Genomic DNA, 17,500 nt, shown 5'->3' with positions numbered 1-17,500 from the left:
CTACAGGAGTAAAACACACGGAGTAGTCACACTCATTTCAAATTGTAACCTAATTAGAGAAGAGGGGTGATGCCTTCTTTATTTGCTCACCGTACTTCATTGTTACTTCGATAATTTAATAAAATTTGAAATTTATCCCCATTAACGGAGATAATGGCATCGCCCAAGGCGTTGATCGAGTTGTTCGTGGCGTTGATACACACACGCAACTCCTACCCCCCCCCTCCCCACACACACACACACACACACACACATTAGAGGGCAGCGAGCATTGAAGAGTAAGAGAGAGACGTGAAGTTATAATAAGAGGGGTTGGATGCGGTAATAAGTTAATAAGTAATAAGTGGTGTCCATGGTGACTTTTCGCCAGATCTAACAAACCCAGCTACCCATTCACTGCTGAGTAGACAGGGACTCAGAAAAAACTCGACTGCACCCGGGATCGATCTCTGGCCCTTTGCGTACAAAGAGAGTGCTCTATCAACTGAGCTATCGGGGTCCCAAATATTCTATTGGACTTTTTTAAAATACAGACGTTATAACTGGGTTTTTTGGAAGAAAGAAACTAATGAAACTCATATTATTTGATTAGTTAAACACGAAACGAAATTTTAATATTATTGTATTATTTTAAATGACAACAATGCGATAGAAAGGAGTGGTGACAAGAGATGGACAAAAGAAAACAAAAAATCGGACTTGCTACTTGCTAGGTTCGACACACACACACACACACACACACACACACACAAACACAAACATCTTTAGTAGTCACATGCATTTCAAACAATAACCCATTAGAGAAGAGGGGTCATGCCTTCATCATAGATCATTGTCATTGCGATCATTATGGTGTAGTAAATTTTGAAATTTACCCCGTATAATGGAATCGTCCAAGGCGTGTGCCTCCTGTTCCCCCCATCTCACACACGAAAGGGCGGTTTGCGGAGTGGAGGGAGGTGGTCGTCTGCCTCTATGATCGTCTGTGTCGTTTAGTGTATGGCAAAGGGGGGTGGGTGTGAATAATTAAGTGGGATGGGTGGTGATTGGTGGAAGATAGGCAACCGAGCCAACGAATCGCTGGGGAGGTAGTATGGCGCGAGACCGTTGAAAGGTGATAAGAAGTGAGGACCGCCGCCCGTCTTCCGCTATCGGACCGATCCTCGGTTCACAGCTAAAAGACCTCAGCGCGGCACTACTTTTTACTCACTCAAACCTAACACCGACTATATCCGTAGTTTATCGGGGGTTACTTTTACCCCATGCCTATACATATTACATTTTTATGAGACAAATTATAGGCGTAGTATCAAAACTATTTTTTTTTTTTTTGCATGTTAATGATAGTTGAATAAAACGATCTAGATCTATGTTCATTATCATTTTTAATACATTTTCCAATTTTGAAAAGTGCAAAAATATCTAGGATTGAGTGAGTTAATTCATTTCTCAGTATATAGATCACTGACATGATACCCGATTTAGAAGGGGAGGAGTAATGGAAGGGGGGGGGAGAGAGAAATAAGGGGTTACATATCGTCTCAACACGGTAGTATGTCTCTGTGAACTATAATATTATGCTGAAATTGAACATAAAGAGTAAAAACCACAAGAATTACGTATACATGTCATCCTTCTAAATACTATAAATGTTATAATAATCTCAATCATTGTCATCTACATTCAACACCATCTACTAAAGTGATCTGTCATCCGCAATTGCAATGTTTCTCTCTAAACAAATTGAAAATATAAATCATCATGCGGCTATTGTGGTCTTGTGGTATGACACACGCTTTCGGATCGGAAGGTCCTTGGTTCGAGCCTCGCTCGGGGCATAGTTGAGTCCTTGGAAAAGGCTCTTTACTCACGTTCTCTCACCGTACTCAGGTGTAAAATGTGTACCTGGTCGTTAATAACGTTGTCTCTCCGAAAAAAATGTAACATCGCCTTACAGGCGTCATGTCCCATCCTAAATGTTAACTGTTGCTGTTGGTCAGGGACCCCTTGTAAAGCGCTTTGAGCACATTTAGTGGATATTGCGCTATATAAAAAAATTCAATTTTTTAAAAAGCTCAAAAGCTCAAATCGTTAGGACATTTCCGGAATTTGACAGATGATTTCAGTTTTAATGGAGACCTACTCTGAACTTCAAACTTGACATACTGCTAGGCCGATTTGTTGATATACTGCTCTCCCGATTTGAAAGATAAGGTAATGGAGTCTATCTTGAAAGACCGAATAATGGACTTTCTTGAAAGTCATACGATGCTAAAATATAACCAGCATGGTTTTAGATCAAAGAGATCATACATTACTCAACTTTTACAGGTGATTGAGGATTTTACCAAGTTAATTGATCGTGATCAATGCATTGATGTTGTTTATCTTGATTTCCGCAAGGCTTTTTATTCTGTACCTCATGAGAGATTATTCATTAAACTAAAAGCATATGGATTTAAAGGGAATATCTTTAACTGGATTAAAGACTTTCTTAATAATGGAATACAAAGAGTTATTGTCAATGGGGTGGGGTCGGATTTTAAGAATGTAATTAGCGATGTACCCCGAGGAAGCGTATTGGGACCACTTTTATTTCTTTTATATATTAATGATTTACCATGTGGCATAAATTCAGCCTGCAAACTGTTTGCAGACGATACAAAGATCTATAGTACAACTGAACATCATAACATTCTACAAAATGATATATTTTCACTTTTCAAATGGTCTACAACATGGCATTTGGATTTTAATGTTTCGAAATGTAAAGTATTACATATATGAAAAAATAATCCATGTCATAACTATTTTACCGATACTTCTATGTCAAATCTACTTTCCGTTGTGCCTTATGAAAAGGATGTGGGAGTTACTTTTGATTCACATTTGAATTTTGATGTACATATTGATAATTGTGTAAGGCGTGCAAACAGAATGATGGGAATAATATATAGAACCTTTATAAGTTTTGATAAAACCACATTTTTATATTTGTATAAATCGCTCGTGCGACCAATTCTAGAATACGGAAATTGCATCTGGAGCCCATTATATAAAAGACAATCTATTAGTGTTGAAAGTGTACAGAGGAGAGCTACCAAAAAAATTTATACAATACAGTATTTATCTTATAAGGAAAGGTTAGAATTTCTTGACTTACCGAGTTTGAAATATAGAAGAATTCGTGGGGATTTAATTCAGGTTGATAGATCGGTACATGGTATGGATAGGATAGACTTTTCTGATATTTTTTCATATTCTAATATTACTTTTACTAGAGGGGACAAGTTTAAGATTTTTATCTCTAGATGCAAAACAAACATAAGACAAAACTGGTTCGGTATTCGTATTGTTCAGAAATGGAACAGTTTGAAATTTGAAACAAAGAATGCAAAATCTATGGATTATTTCAAGATGTTAGTGGACAGGGAATTATATGATGGGAGATTTATATATGACGAATAATACTTGTTTGCACTGCTGTTAACATGGCTTTCAATCGTGTATGTATATATTATGCATTATTATATTATTATGGTTATCTTCTATATGCGTGTGTATGTGTGTGTGTGTGTGTGTGTGTGTGTGTGTGTGCTTTGCATGTAACGGTTAAAGATATATGTTTGTACACCACATACACATGAGTACATTTAAGTTGAAATACTATCATTACCACGTGTATCATTATTGTAATCTTTAATCAACGAATTTATGGCATTACTATTAATATTAAGGGCATTCAGAGGATCTTATCCTATTTTGCCCCATAGCATATGTTATGTTATGTTATGTTAAAGAACTCTTGATATGAACGTCAGTGCACTGAGTTTCTTCATATCATATCTTACTGTTCGTCGGCAGACTGTCCAGGTTAGCTGTGTCAAATCTGATAAGAGTTCTTTGAAGTTTTGATGTTCCTCAGGGCTCGGTCCATGGACCAGTGCTTTTAAGTATTTATTAGTAGCCACTGTCAAATGTTATTAAGACTTTGATCTTTTAAATCAGTTTTATGCAGATGGTACAAATATTGAGTTCTCCCTGTGATAATATTGGACGTTTGATAAAACGATTTGAGGTTTGTTTACATGAAGTAAGAGATGGGAGGGGCAGAAATAAACTCAAATTTAATAATGAAAAGACAGAAGTTTTAATCAGTGGTAACCAAAATATCATTCAAATGGCAAATATTAAGGGGATTTATTTCGGGAATCACTTTATTTTGTAATGAATTGATTATCTCAATGTAAATCATTTAGTGCCTTTTTAGACTGGGTGAAGCTCTATCATAAGTATCTACTATTGATGATGATGATGATGATGATTATGATGATGATGATGATGATAATGATGATGATGATGATGATGATGATGATGATGATTATTATATATATATATTATTATTATTATTATTACTTCTATTATTATTATTATTATTTTATTATTATTATTATTATTATTATTATTATTATTATTATTATATTATTATTATTATTATTATTATTATTATTATTATTATTATTATTATTATTATTATTATTATTATTATTATTATTATTATTATTATTATTATTATTATTATTATTATTATTATTATATTTATTATTATTATTATTATTATTATTATTTATTATTATTATTATTATTATTATTATTATTATATATTATTATTATTATTATTATGATTATTATATTGCTATTATTATTATTATATTGCTATTAATATTATTAATTAATCAATTAAGTTCAATATTTATTGGATTTGAAATTCCAAGTGTCAAATTAAGGAGCAGGCACTGCTGTAAGACAAAAATCTGACTCTGTGTTTGAATGAAACAATGGTGGACACATTTACTTTTCTTTCTTCATTGTAGGGTACAGTTTTATACAAATCTTTTAATCCAGTTTTGTGTGTCATGTTTTCACCCATATAGAGTCAAGTACCGCATTGAACCGTTTTGTTATGTGTGAACATTTGACTAGAGTCATAGAAATTAAAAGTCCACGAAAGAATTTGTTCTATAAAATTAACTTGAATTTGAATTTTGAATATTAAATAAATAAAGAAAGGAATTGATCTCAAAAGTTTTATATAGAGCATATTCTACCCAAAATTCGCATTCGTGACTATTGAGATTTTTTTTTCAATGAGCTTTTATATAGAGCAATATCCATTAAATGTGCTCAAAACGCTTTATAAGGGGTCCTTAGCCAACAGCAACATTTAACATTTAGGACAGGACATGACGCCTGTTAGCGATGTTAAAATATTTTCGGACAGAGACAACGCTGCTAACAGCCAGATACTCATTTTGCACCTGAGTGCGGTGAGAGAATGCCAGTGAAGAGCCTTCTCCAAGGACTCAACTATACGCGGGGCGAGGCTCGAACCCAGGACCTTCCGATCCGAAAGCGAGTGTCATCCCACTAGACCACATAACCGCACTTTATATTCAAACTCCTTTAATCTAGTCCAATCGATATAATACGGGTTTGATGTGGTCGGTCTCACACACACACACACACACACACACCACACACATACACACACACCACCCACACACAACACACACACACCACACACACATACACACACACCACACACCACACACACACACACACACCACACACACATATTTGGCTGGTTCGATGGGCTAGTGTGCGATGTCTCTTATCATATAAGTCATACATGTTAAGTTTGGTGAGTTGCCTGATTGGTCACAGTGATCATGGAATATGCAAGGCCTGATGTTTTATTCAGATAGGCTTTCTTTTCATTGTGTGTGTAATAGCCTTCAACAGTCGTGACGTCACTTCCCACGTAATGGCGCATAGTAACTTAGCAACTGGTTCTAAACCATCGGAACAATGGCCCTTATGAAATACTTCTCCAACGAGCATAAAAGTGTGTCCAGAAGAGAAAAGCATTATAAATCTGATCATGTTTTGACTTCTATACATTCTGATCACATGACACGTGGAATCGGTCTAGCCAGCATGGAGAATAAAAAGTACCGATTTTCTTTGTTTAGAACCAAGCTGCTCGTTGCAGGGCGACGTGACATCAGACTATTGAATCTTATTCGCGTAGTTCGTGTACTGTGTCAGGGCTTGATTTTTGTAATGCGCCCAGAGCCCTCCAGATGAAGGGATGTTTGGCGCACTGCAAATATATACCATTATTATTTATTATTACTAGTAAAAAGCCCGCAATTTCGCGGGGAAAGAACTATTTTCATTCGATACTGTACTCACCATCATTTAATGAGGGCAGATTGGTAAACAACGTTGTCTGTGTAATTTGGTATATCTTCGGTTGATTTTTCTGTGTGGCCCAACATGAAGTGTAAGCCACTATAGCCTCTGACCCGTGACACAGCAACATACAGTTGTCCGTGTGTGAATTCCGGTTGTGGTAAGAAAATCCCCACCTTGCTTAATGTCTGCCCCTGAGACTTGTTAATTGTCATTGCATATGACAATTTTACCGGAAACTGTCTTCTATTTAGAATAAATGGTAAGCCTCAATCCGTTGTTGTCGTCAGATTGATTCTAGGGATAAACACTATGTCGCCAGCTCTACTACCGGTAATTATCTTGGCTTCTAATACTTTTGAACCTAATTTAATTATTAACAAACTGGTGCCATTTAGGAGGCCTGATTTAGGATTTATATTTCTAAGCAGCATGACTGACGTGTTGGCTTTCAAATGTAATGCATGTGGAGGAAGTCCGGGAGGTGTAAGTTCGTTCAAGAATTCAATCGGGTCTAAGTTGATGTCAGAGTCACTTTGAATGGAATCAGCACTGCGGTAAATTTGTTCAGTTGATGAGGTCAACCTGGACAGAACGGCTGCATTTATTTTGTCAACATTTTCATGGGTTGTAGTCAAAATTGCTCTCTCTGATAGATAACGTTCATCCGCAAAGTTCAGATTCAAATCATTGTATACAGCATTTATCAAGCATTCTGGGTCATTTTCAGGAAGGCATACCGCTGTAGGTAATTTAACAGAATACTTTCCTATTTCGCTGAAAACCGGTTCTGTACCATTTCCGATCCGGAGAAGCCAATTTGCAAAACAGTTATTGTCATCAGTAACCATCATGTTCTTGTTCATGTGAAAAATGGTGACAAAATTCCAAATAATTGACTTGTTAAGTGTGACACTTAATATATCGGCTTCACTTCCTTTGTTAACAACAGGTAGAATTTGCCGAAAATCCCATCCAAGTACAACCACTTTGCCCCCAAAAGGTTTTGAACTGCCTGTTATGTTACAAAATGTCCTGATCACACATTCAAACACATGCCTGTCCATCATAGGTGCTTCATCCCAAATTATGAGATAACTACTCTTCAGTAACTTAGCTGTGTCTGATTGGCGACTGATGCTACAGGTGCTGTTATCCGTTATTGGAATTTGAATTTTGAACGTTGAATGTGCTGTTCTACCACCGTGCTGACAAAAGATCAAAGGTGAAAATACAAATTTAGAGAATACTGGGGATGTAGGAGCTTTCGGAATGTCTCCCCTTTACTTAACTTATGGAAAAACAAACACCCTAGCACCTTTAATAACACTTATGACTAACCTCTCGAGCTAACCCTAATAGAAAAAAAACAGCTCTCGGACTGCTTTGCACTACCTTTCAATACTTAACAAATCACAATGGCGGCCGAAAATCAAAACAATGGTCAAATTAGGAAATTTTAAACTTTCACAAATCTATCAAGGTTTGTTCTAGAGTTTTTAAAATACTTCTATATGACAAACTGAATAAATAAATGCCTGACAAAATATCAACGGTGAAAATACAAATTTAAAGAATACTGGGGATATAGGAGCTTTCGGAATGTCCTCCCTTTACTTAACTTATGGAAAAACAAACACCCTAGCACCTTTAATAACACTTATGACTAACCTCTCGAGCTAACCCTAATAGTAAAAAAAGAATCAAAATGGCGACTGAAATACCTTCATGTGATCAAGTGAATTATATCACGATGAATGCCACGATTTGCTGAAAAATGCCAACACACACACACACACACACATGTATACACCACACACAACACACACAAACATATACACACACACACACACAAACTTATCATAACAAAACTGATCACCGCTAAATCAACAACACAACGGAAGTAATAATAATACTTGATGTCATGAATAGATGACGCAAATTGACAACTTTTTACAGTGTCAAAATTAGTTGATTTTGGGAGCCAAGTGTCGTCGGTACATATTTTATGATATTATCTGTTTGACTCAACGAACTTTCAAACTGACTTTAAATTATAAAAGGAAATCAAGTTATCTGTTTATCTATCTGTAAAAAATACATTTCTAATTTTCAAATCTTTCAGTAGAGTTGTGCGCCGTATCAATTTTTTTATTGACTCAAATAAGCACAATGTTCTCCACAATGCTATATTTTTTAAAGAAAGGAAATAAATATATATATATATATATAAATATATATATGTATGGTTAGATTAATTACAAATATTACATTTGCATGGCTGGCCATTCCATGAGAGGATATGATTTTTGAAAACATTAAAATTTGAAAATTTCCTGATGTGCTCGGGAAGTTCATTCCAAAGCACAGCAGCAGAATATCTGAAAGATCTTTTGCCATAAGACGTTGTTCTGACCCTTGGAATATCAAGGAGGTTTGAATATCTAAAATTGTATCTGTTATTTTTCAAAATGACCATATCAGATAGACAAGGAGGAGCAATTTTGTATAAAATTTTAAACGTTTCCAAAGCAATTGTTCTCATTCGTCTTATTTGTAGGGAGGGGACTTTGGCCTTTGAAAGTAATTGGTCGTAGGATCTTTTGTCATCTTCATAAATAAAACGCAGTGCTCTTTCTTGTATCTTTTCAAGTTTATCACAATTTGTTTTAGAACAGAAATGCCAAGCTAGTGGACAGAAATTGAAATTCGACAATACAAAAGAGTGATGGTTTTAATGTGTAAATCAAATTTTGATTGGTAGTCTATGTCGATCCCTAGTAATTTTACAACTTCTTCACATGTAGTACACTTGCAGTTCCAATATGGAACGTGGGTTTCTTTGTGTGTGTTTTTGTACCTACTGCAATTGCCTGGAATTTGTCCGGGTTTGCTTGCATGCAATTGATTTCGAACCACTTGATAAGAATTTCGCTTTCATTTTCAATAGTTTTTAAAAGCATATCGAAATTTGAATGAGAATATGACAGGGTATAATCGTCAGCATAATTATATAATTTTCCCTCTCCGATAAAGTAAAATATATCATTTATAAAAATGTTAAAAAGTAATGGTCCAAGAATTGATCTTTGTGGAACGCCTTTATTAGGACTCAAGCAGCGACGGATATTGGAAGAGTATAAGTATAATTTGATGCCTAACAGGCAACCGGTACTGCATGAAATGGAAATATGATTCGATATGATCTACTGGAAAATCAATGAAACACTGAAGCGCCTTGAGTATATCCTTGGAAATACGGTTTATTATTTATATGTTCAATGTGGTTTCTTAGAAGGAGGTTAAGAATCTCATGGACAGAGAAGAAAACCAATGAAGACGTATTAGAGGAAGCTGAAACTAAAAGGTTACTAATTCGTACAATAAGAAAAAAACAAATGCAATTTTTAGGGCACCTAATCGAAATAAATTTATTGAACAACAGGAAAGATAGAAGCTAAAAGGAGTAAGGGTAGACCAAGAAAAACATATTTGAATAGTTTGAACAGCTGGGTGACAAAGAAAGAGAAGAGTAATGTTTGTTTTCTGAGGTTATCTGATCAGAGAGATGAATGTCGTACCATGAACACCGATGTCTGGCACAGACTTGGTACTTGAAGAAGAAGAAGAAGAAGAAGAAGAAGAAGAAGAAGAAGAAGAAGAAGAAGAAGAAGAAGAAGAAGGAGGAGGAGGAGGAGGAGGAGGAGGAGGAGGAGGAGGAGAAGGAGGAGGAGGAGGAGGAGGAGGAGGAGGAGGAGAAGAAGAAGAAGAAGAAGAAGGAGGAGGAGGAGGAGGAGGAGGAGGAGGAGGAGGAAGAGGAGGAGGAGGAGGAGGAGGAGGAGGAGGAGGAGAAGAAGAAGAAGAAGAAGAAGAAGAAGAAGAAGAAGAAGAAGAAGAAGAAGAAGAAGTTCATATTTATACTTATTGTATTTTTATTTCCTTACAGTCATCTTCATCATCATAGGTGTCATCATCTACGGTTCAGAAATATACGACGCTGACCTTGATGGAACAGAATTGGGCTATTCCTTCGGACTGTGTATCACAGCCGCCATTTTGCTGGCGGTTGGCGGAGCTCTCGTTGCCGTTGGCGGGAAATCTATCGGTTAATTATGTAGAGGATTTATACCAAGTTTTTAGTAGACATTGATCGTTTGTTTACCTACTTATATTGAGTATATATTATATTATACTTATATTATATAGTTATGAGCCTTAGAAACCCATCTAAAAAATTATCTTTATTTTTAAGCAAAAACATCATCCCTGGTATTGCTGAATTCCGTCTTTAGCTTATAGGCAAAATGGCATTATGATTATAAATCAATTCTAAATTCTTAGTTTCCGTATAAATTTGTTTCGAATTTCGTTACTATTTTTAAAAATGCAGATTTGTGGTTTAATAGCAAATAGTAAATAATGAATTTATAAAGGGGCTAAACATCCACGTTAATCATGATCTGCGGTGTTTTATTCGTTTTGTGTCTTATGTGTCTTAATCAGAAAGTACGTATCAAAATACTTAGCTCTACATTGATGGCACGTCCAGCTGGCATGCTCTATCACAGCTGGGTCTGACAAGACGCATAATCACACGAATTATTAGCACTACCAGTGTGTTTGTTGTACTTCATTCTCGATCCTGACGTACTTTGAAAAACAAAACAAAACAAAAACTCCATTTTACAAGTTTTGGCCTAAGTTTCACGTCTCCATCATTTTAGTCTCCAGTTAATGAATGGCCAGTTGTCGTTAGTAGCGCTCAAGGAAAGAAATGAGACCGTTGGTCGCTAAAACTCACAATTAACTTTCTTTGTGATCGTAGTCTTGTTTCATGACGTGATAGTTATTCGTCAATATCAGGATTTGAATTCACGAAATTGATGATTTAAGGATTCAGTTTGACCCCGCTGTAAATAAAGAGTGTTTGCCTATTGTGCGGCTTTTCAATTGATTATTGAACAAAGTAACGGTTTTCCTGCCAAAATAGTTAAAGGTGCATCATTAAAGGTCGGACAGTTTTTTGTAATGAATTACTGGCGTTCTGCTTCGAAATCGTCCAACCATGAAGACTCGACTGTCTACATAATTACATCTTCCAATGTTACGCACTGTGATGTGTTTAAGGGCTCGTAATAAGATTATGTTGGTATTTATCTCCATTTTGAAATGTTTATGACTTAAAAGATCAAATTTACCAATATCTTTTTCTTAGCATTTTTTGACGTACATGTATAATTCGAAGTGTATTTTTAATTTTATATTAAATGTGTATCAATTGATTCTTTGACATATTTGTATAATTTTTATTGGTATCATCATCATCATCATCATCATCATCATCATCATCATCATCATCATCATCATCATCAACATCTTTATTATAATGATAGATATTTTCCCTCTTTTAACTTGCGCAATATACATGCATATTATATTCCTTCTAATTCTAATTCAAAACTACACTGTATTACATACAGAACTTATTCTAAGCAAATTAAATTTTGATCTTATACAAAAACCATATAATATCATTGCATTTTATTCCATTAATATATAGATATATTTGGCTACAGACTTTATTTATCGACTCTTTTGGTAAAGACTGTATTTATCAACATTTTTAGTTAGACTGCATTTATTGACTCTTTTGGCTAAAGACTGGATTTATCGACTCTTTTGGCTAAAGACTGGATTTATCGACTCTTTTGGTTAAAGACTGGATTTATCGACTCTTTTGGTTAAAGACTGGATTTATCGACTCTTTTGGCTAAAGACTGGATTTATCGACTCTTTTGGTTAAAGACTGGATTTATCGACTCTTTTGGTTAAAGACTGGATTTATCGACTCTTTTGGCTAAAGACTGGATTTATCGACTCTTTTGGTTAAAGACGTGCATTTATCGCCTCTTTTGGTTATAGACTGGATTTATCGACTCTTTTGGTTAAAGACTTGCATTTATCGACTCTTTTGGTTAGGACTGAATTTATCGACTTTTTTGGTTAAAGACTGGATTTATCGACTCTTGGATTTATCGACTCTTATGGTTAAAGACTGGATTTATCGACTCTTTTGGTTAAAGACTTGCATTTATCGACTCTTTTGCTTGATACTTTTTCATGTTTTATTCCATTATTTTTGTGCTCTTCCATTTCTAGCCAGCTGTCGAGGTTCACACCAAGGTTTTTGCCGCCGATTGAAAGTGGAATGATATTATTTACTATGCTAATTGTTGTGCTTGTTTTGTATCGATCAATGAAGTCTTTGAACCGGTCTCTTCCGGCTATTTCTTTTCTTAGTAATCTATCTACCAAACGTGCTTTATATATTCATTTTTCGTTTTCACAAAGTTTTGTACTCAATGAACATTATTCCAAATAAAAATCTTTATACACTATCATTTTCTGATTTTCTTTATGTTGATTATTAATAGGATTCAATAATCTGATGTCACATCAGCCCAGCAATAAGCAGCTTGGTTCTAAACAAACAAAATTTGTACCTTTTATTCTTCATGCTGGCTAGAACTTTTGAACTTGTCATGCGATCAGAATGTATAAAAGTCAAAACATGATCAGATTTATAATTTTTTTATCCTCTGGATACACTTTTATGCTCGTCGGAGAAGCATTTCATAAGGGCGTCCGCCATTGTTCCGATAGTTTAGAACCAGTTACTAAGTTACTATGCGTCATAACGAGGGAAGTGACGTCACGACTGTTGAACCCTATTGCGTTCTTGTGATGTTCTATGTGTGTACAATCATCTCAAAATGGTTTGATGTCGGTACTTGTTATTCAATAATAATAATAATAATAATAAATAATAAATAATAATAATAATAATAATAAAATAATAATAATGATGATGATAATAATAATAATAATAATAATAATAATAATAATAATAATAATAATAATAATAATAATAATAATAATAATAATAATAATAATAATAATAATAATAATAATAATAACAATAATAATAATGATGATGATGATAGATAACAATAATAATAATAATAATAATAATAATAATAATAATAATAATAATAATAATAATAATAAAATAATAATAATAATAATAATAATAGTAATAATAATAATAATGATAATATATAATAATAATAATATAATAATAATAATAATAATAATAATAATAATAATAATAATAATAATAATAATAATAGGCATCCTTCCGTCTCAAGAGACGATGGTTTGCGCCCTGTATGGCTTTAGTCACATCAGTCCTGTTGAGAGCAACGACGAGTGTGACTCAGCAGACCAAGTTTGACTGTGTGTTTGGTATTTGGATCTGCTGCCTCTCTTTCCTCCTTGTTCTCCTCTCCTCAAACTTCATCTTTCTCCTCTCCTCACCCCTCTTCACTCCCTCCATCACCGCATATCTCCAGCCGCTGCGGTCGTCAGCAAGCGACTCCCAGGTGTTTGAGTCGATGCCTGTCAATTTCATGTCTCGTTTGCAGACATCATAGAAGCGAAGAGCTGGACGGCCAGTTGGTCGCCGCCCAGAAGCTAGTTCACCTTACATGATGTCTTTGGGTATGCGTCCATCGTCCATCCTGTGTACGTGAACAAGCCATCGCAGACGTCGCTGGCAGAGAATGAGATGCATACTGAGGGAGTTCGCTCTTTCTAGCACTGCATTGTTAGTGAGTCTGTCCTGCCACCTGATGCAGAGAATTCGTCGTAGACAGCGAATGTGGAAGTTTTGCAGGCGGTTCTCCTGTCTGGCATATGTTGTCCAGGATTCACAGCCATACAGTAGGCTACTGAGCACACATGCCTGGTATATTCTGAGTTTGGTGTTGAAAGTGAGTTTGTTGTTTTGTCCACACTCTCTTGCTCAGTTGTGCCATGACAGCGGCAGCTTTGGCGATGCGCTTGTCTAATTCTGCATCAAGTGAGAGGTTTCTGGTGATGGTTGTGCCCAGGTATGTGAAGTGATCAGTGACTTCTAGGTCCTCGTTATCAATGTAAATTGCTGGTATAGAGGGGACATACTGATACATTACATTTGTTTTCTTGATGCTGATCGTCAGCCCAAATTCCCTGCATGCGTGGGAAAACCTATCCGTCAGCTGCTGAAAGTCTTCCTCGGTATGCTAGCATAGAGCGGCATCATCTGCAAATAGCATTTCCCTTATGAGGACTGTGCGGACCTTGGTCTTTGCTCTCAGCCGTGCCAGATTGAACAGCTTCCCATCACTTCTGATGTGTAAGTGGACTCCTTCTGCGGACTATTTAAATGCAAACTTCAGCGGTAAGGAGAAAAATATACCAAACAAAGTCGGTGCGAGGACACAGCCTTGTTTCACGCCGCTGCGCATGGGAAGAGTTCAGAGGCTCCACCGTGGTAGCTGATAGTGCCCTTCATGTTGTCATGGAAGGAGGCAATGATGCTAAGCTGCTGAGGAGGACAGTCAATCTTCTTTAGCAGCTGGAAAAGGCGCTTCCTGCTAACAAGGTCAAATGCCTTTGTCAGGTCAATAAATGCAATGTAGAGGGGCATCTGCTGTTCTCTGCATTTCTTCTAAAGTTGACGTTCTGAGAAAATCATGTCTACTCTCGACCTCTTGGCTCTGAAGCCACACTGCGACTCTGGGTAGATACATTCGGCGAGGACTTGCAGTCGAGCGAGGACAACGCGCGCAAAGACTTTACCCACAATGCTCAGTAGAGAGATTCCCCTATAGTTATTGCAGTCACTACGGTCTCCCTTGTTTTTGTAGAGGGTGATAATCTTGGCATCGCGCATATCCTGGGGTACCTTGCCTTCTCTCCAGCAAAGACACAGGAGTTTATGTAGTGGTTCCAAGAGGGCTGGCTTTCCACATTTGATGATTTCGGGTGGAATGCTGTCGTCACCGGGTGCTCTGCCACAGGCCAGAGCATCGATTGCTTTGCCGAGCTCCTCCATAATTGGTTCTGCGTCTAGTTCTTCCAGTACTGGCAGTTCTTCAATTGCGTCTAACCCTTTTTGGGTGACAAGAGTTTTCTCTGGCGGAGAGTTCCAAGTAGTGCTCTACCCATCTTCCCATCTCCTTGTCCTTGTCTGTGATGGCTTCCCATGTCTTTGATTTAATAGGCGCAGTTTTCTTTGTAGATTTGCCTGTCGCCTGTTTGATGCCCTCATACATGGCCCTTATGTTGCCACTGTCAGACGCATGCTGGATGTTGTCCGACAACTGAAGCCAGTAGTCGTTGGCGCAACGTCGAGCTGTTTGCTGTGCTTTGCTGCGTGCAGCTCGCAACGCCTGCAGCTTCCTCTGACTTGGTTCATGTTTATAGTTGACAAGTGCGTTGCGCTTGGCATCAACGACTGGCTCCATCTCAGTAATGTTGGCTTCAAACCAATCTTTGTTCTTGCACTCCTTTTTGCCATATGTCAGAACTGCAGTGCTGTAAATGGCGTTTCTAAGAGAGTTCCAGCTGTCCTGTGCGTTTTGTTCTGCTTTTCTATGAGCTGTGTTGAGAATCTTCTCAAGTTGCTCGTTGAACTCTATATTCTTTTCTCGGTAAGCTGTCTTGCTGATGTTGATCCTGGGCTGGCCCTTCCTCTTTGAGTGATGAAGTTTCTTTGGTGTCAGTTTCACCCTTGTAACAACCAAGGAGTGATAGGTGTCGCAATCAGCGCTTTGATAGGACCTGGTGTTACAAACATTGTTAAGAGAATCGCGCTTTGTGATGATCATGTCCAGCTGATGCCAGTGTTTTGACCTTGGATGCCTCCATGACACCTTGTGACATGCCTTGTTCTGAAAGTAGGTGTTTGTCACGCATAGTTTGCGATAGCAGCAGAGTTCAAGAAGCCTCTGACCATTCTCATTCATCTTTTCTATGCCGTGGTGCTCCAAAACGGTTGGCCATGATTCTTTGTCGGCATCAACTCGCGCGTTGAAGTCGCCAAGAAGGTAGATGTGCTCCACTTCTGGGATATTGTTGACAATGGCGTCTAATGACTCATAGAATTGGTCCTTTACTTCAACCGAAGCTTGCAGTGTTGGGGCGTAGACGCAAACAAGGTTCACCGAACCCTGCATAGACAGGCGCAGCTTTAAAATTCTCTCTGTGCCGTTTGGTGGCGGTTTCATCATAGGAAGTAATGTATGGCGTACTGCAAATCCAACACCGTGCTCCCTCACGTCTTCTGTGCCTTTTCCTTGCCAGAAGAATGTAAAGTGTTTCTCCTTCAGGGATCCCCTCTCTGGGAGTCGCGTTTCCTGCAAGGCTGCTATTTCGATGTTCAGTCTGTTAAGTTCACGATCAATTACTGCTGTTTTTCGAGCATCGTCCATGGCCTGAAGGTCATCTGTCAGTCCTGAGCGCATAGTTCTTACATTCCAGCTTGCTAATCGAAGAGCTGGGGACTTCGTTTTCTTTTTTATTTGCTTGTCTGGTACACAGTTTAACGACCCACTTGTCAAGCTTACAAGCTCTAAGCTCCAGGCACCCTCTGAAGCAGGCAGCAGTAGGATTACGATGATCCCTCCCACCGTCGAAGACAACCCGTAGCGTCCAACTCTACGCCAATCAAGCAAGGACTTATCACTCGTAGACTGCTGTCTTCCGTGTTGTTACTCTTCATCGGTGAAGGTGAGACTGGAGTGTCCTCTCCAGAGCGCGACCTGGGCAAAGTAATGTGGAGATCCTGGGCTGCCCAGTAACCAGAACCTCCCTCTCTTCCTCCCTGGTGTGGTCCAAAGGATCACATAGCGATACGTTTGGCATCAGTTTGGATGCAGATTTCTGTTAGGTTTACTCCTTAGCCTTTCCTCCTCCCGAAGGCAGTGGAGCCATACATCAATGGCTGGGGAAAGTATGAGTTATAGGTGTTGATTAAGAAAAGTAAGGACATACAGAAGGCACTACACTACAGAATGAGTGTGAGGTGGGTTGGTGAGGAGCAGAGCGTGTACCACTCACCGGTGGCTTCTTACTCCTGCACCTTAAGAGGAAGGGGTCCCACCTACTCCCTAGTAAGTATTACAAATATATAATATACCTTCTTTTTACTTACATTTTAACTTTAATACAAATACCCACAAAATCAATGTATTCCAATGTAAGAGATAGATCTTCAAATAAAGGGATTAACATAAATGAATAATTAATGAAAATATTTTTAAAATGTACTTTTGAGACCTAATCATTTCAAGATAACTCTTGTCATAAAGTATTGCATCATGAATCTAAGTTAATTATAAAATCCGTTTTTTTATTATTA

General features: G+C 37.3%; 2 protein-coding genes across 3 annotated transcripts in view; one reads left to right on the top strand and one right to left on the bottom strand.

Annotated features, from left to right (window-relative positions):
• Nucleotides 1–12,656, top strand: part of LOC144958514 (uncharacterized) — a 35,374-nt gene extending 22,718 nt beyond the window's left edge. For both annotated transcript variants that reach the window (XM_078890537.1, XM_078890538.1), the window contains exon 4: nucleotides 10,202–12,656. In XM_078890537.1, the coding sequence (XP_078746663.1) occupies nucleotides 10,202–10,365 (164 nt within the window). In that variant the 3' untranslated portion in view covers nucleotides 10,366–12,656. The remainder of the gene's footprint in view (nucleotides 1–10,201) is intronic.
• A 2,577-nt stretch (nucleotides 12,657–15,233) lies between these two features.
• LOC144959197 (uncharacterized) lies at nucleotides 15,234–16,604 on the bottom strand. The gene has a single exon (XM_078891740.1). The coding sequence runs from the start codon at nucleotides 16,602–16,604 to the stop codon at nucleotides 15,234–15,236; it is 1,371 nt and encodes a 456-aa protein (XP_078747866.1).
• Nucleotides 16,605–17,500: the final 896 nt, after the last annotated feature.

The sequence above is a fragment of the Berghia stephanieae genome, chromosome 13 (assembly GCF_034508935.2).
Source record: "Berghia stephanieae isolate SIO BIC M18660-M18661 chromosome 13, UCSD_Bste_1.3, whole genome shotgun sequence".
Lineage (NCBI taxonomy): Eukaryota > Metazoa > Mollusca > Gastropoda > Nudibranchia > Aeolidiidae > Berghia > Berghia stephanieae.
The sequence above is the reverse complement of the archived record's forward strand: the minus strand, read 5'-3'. Positions and strand labels throughout refer to the sequence as shown.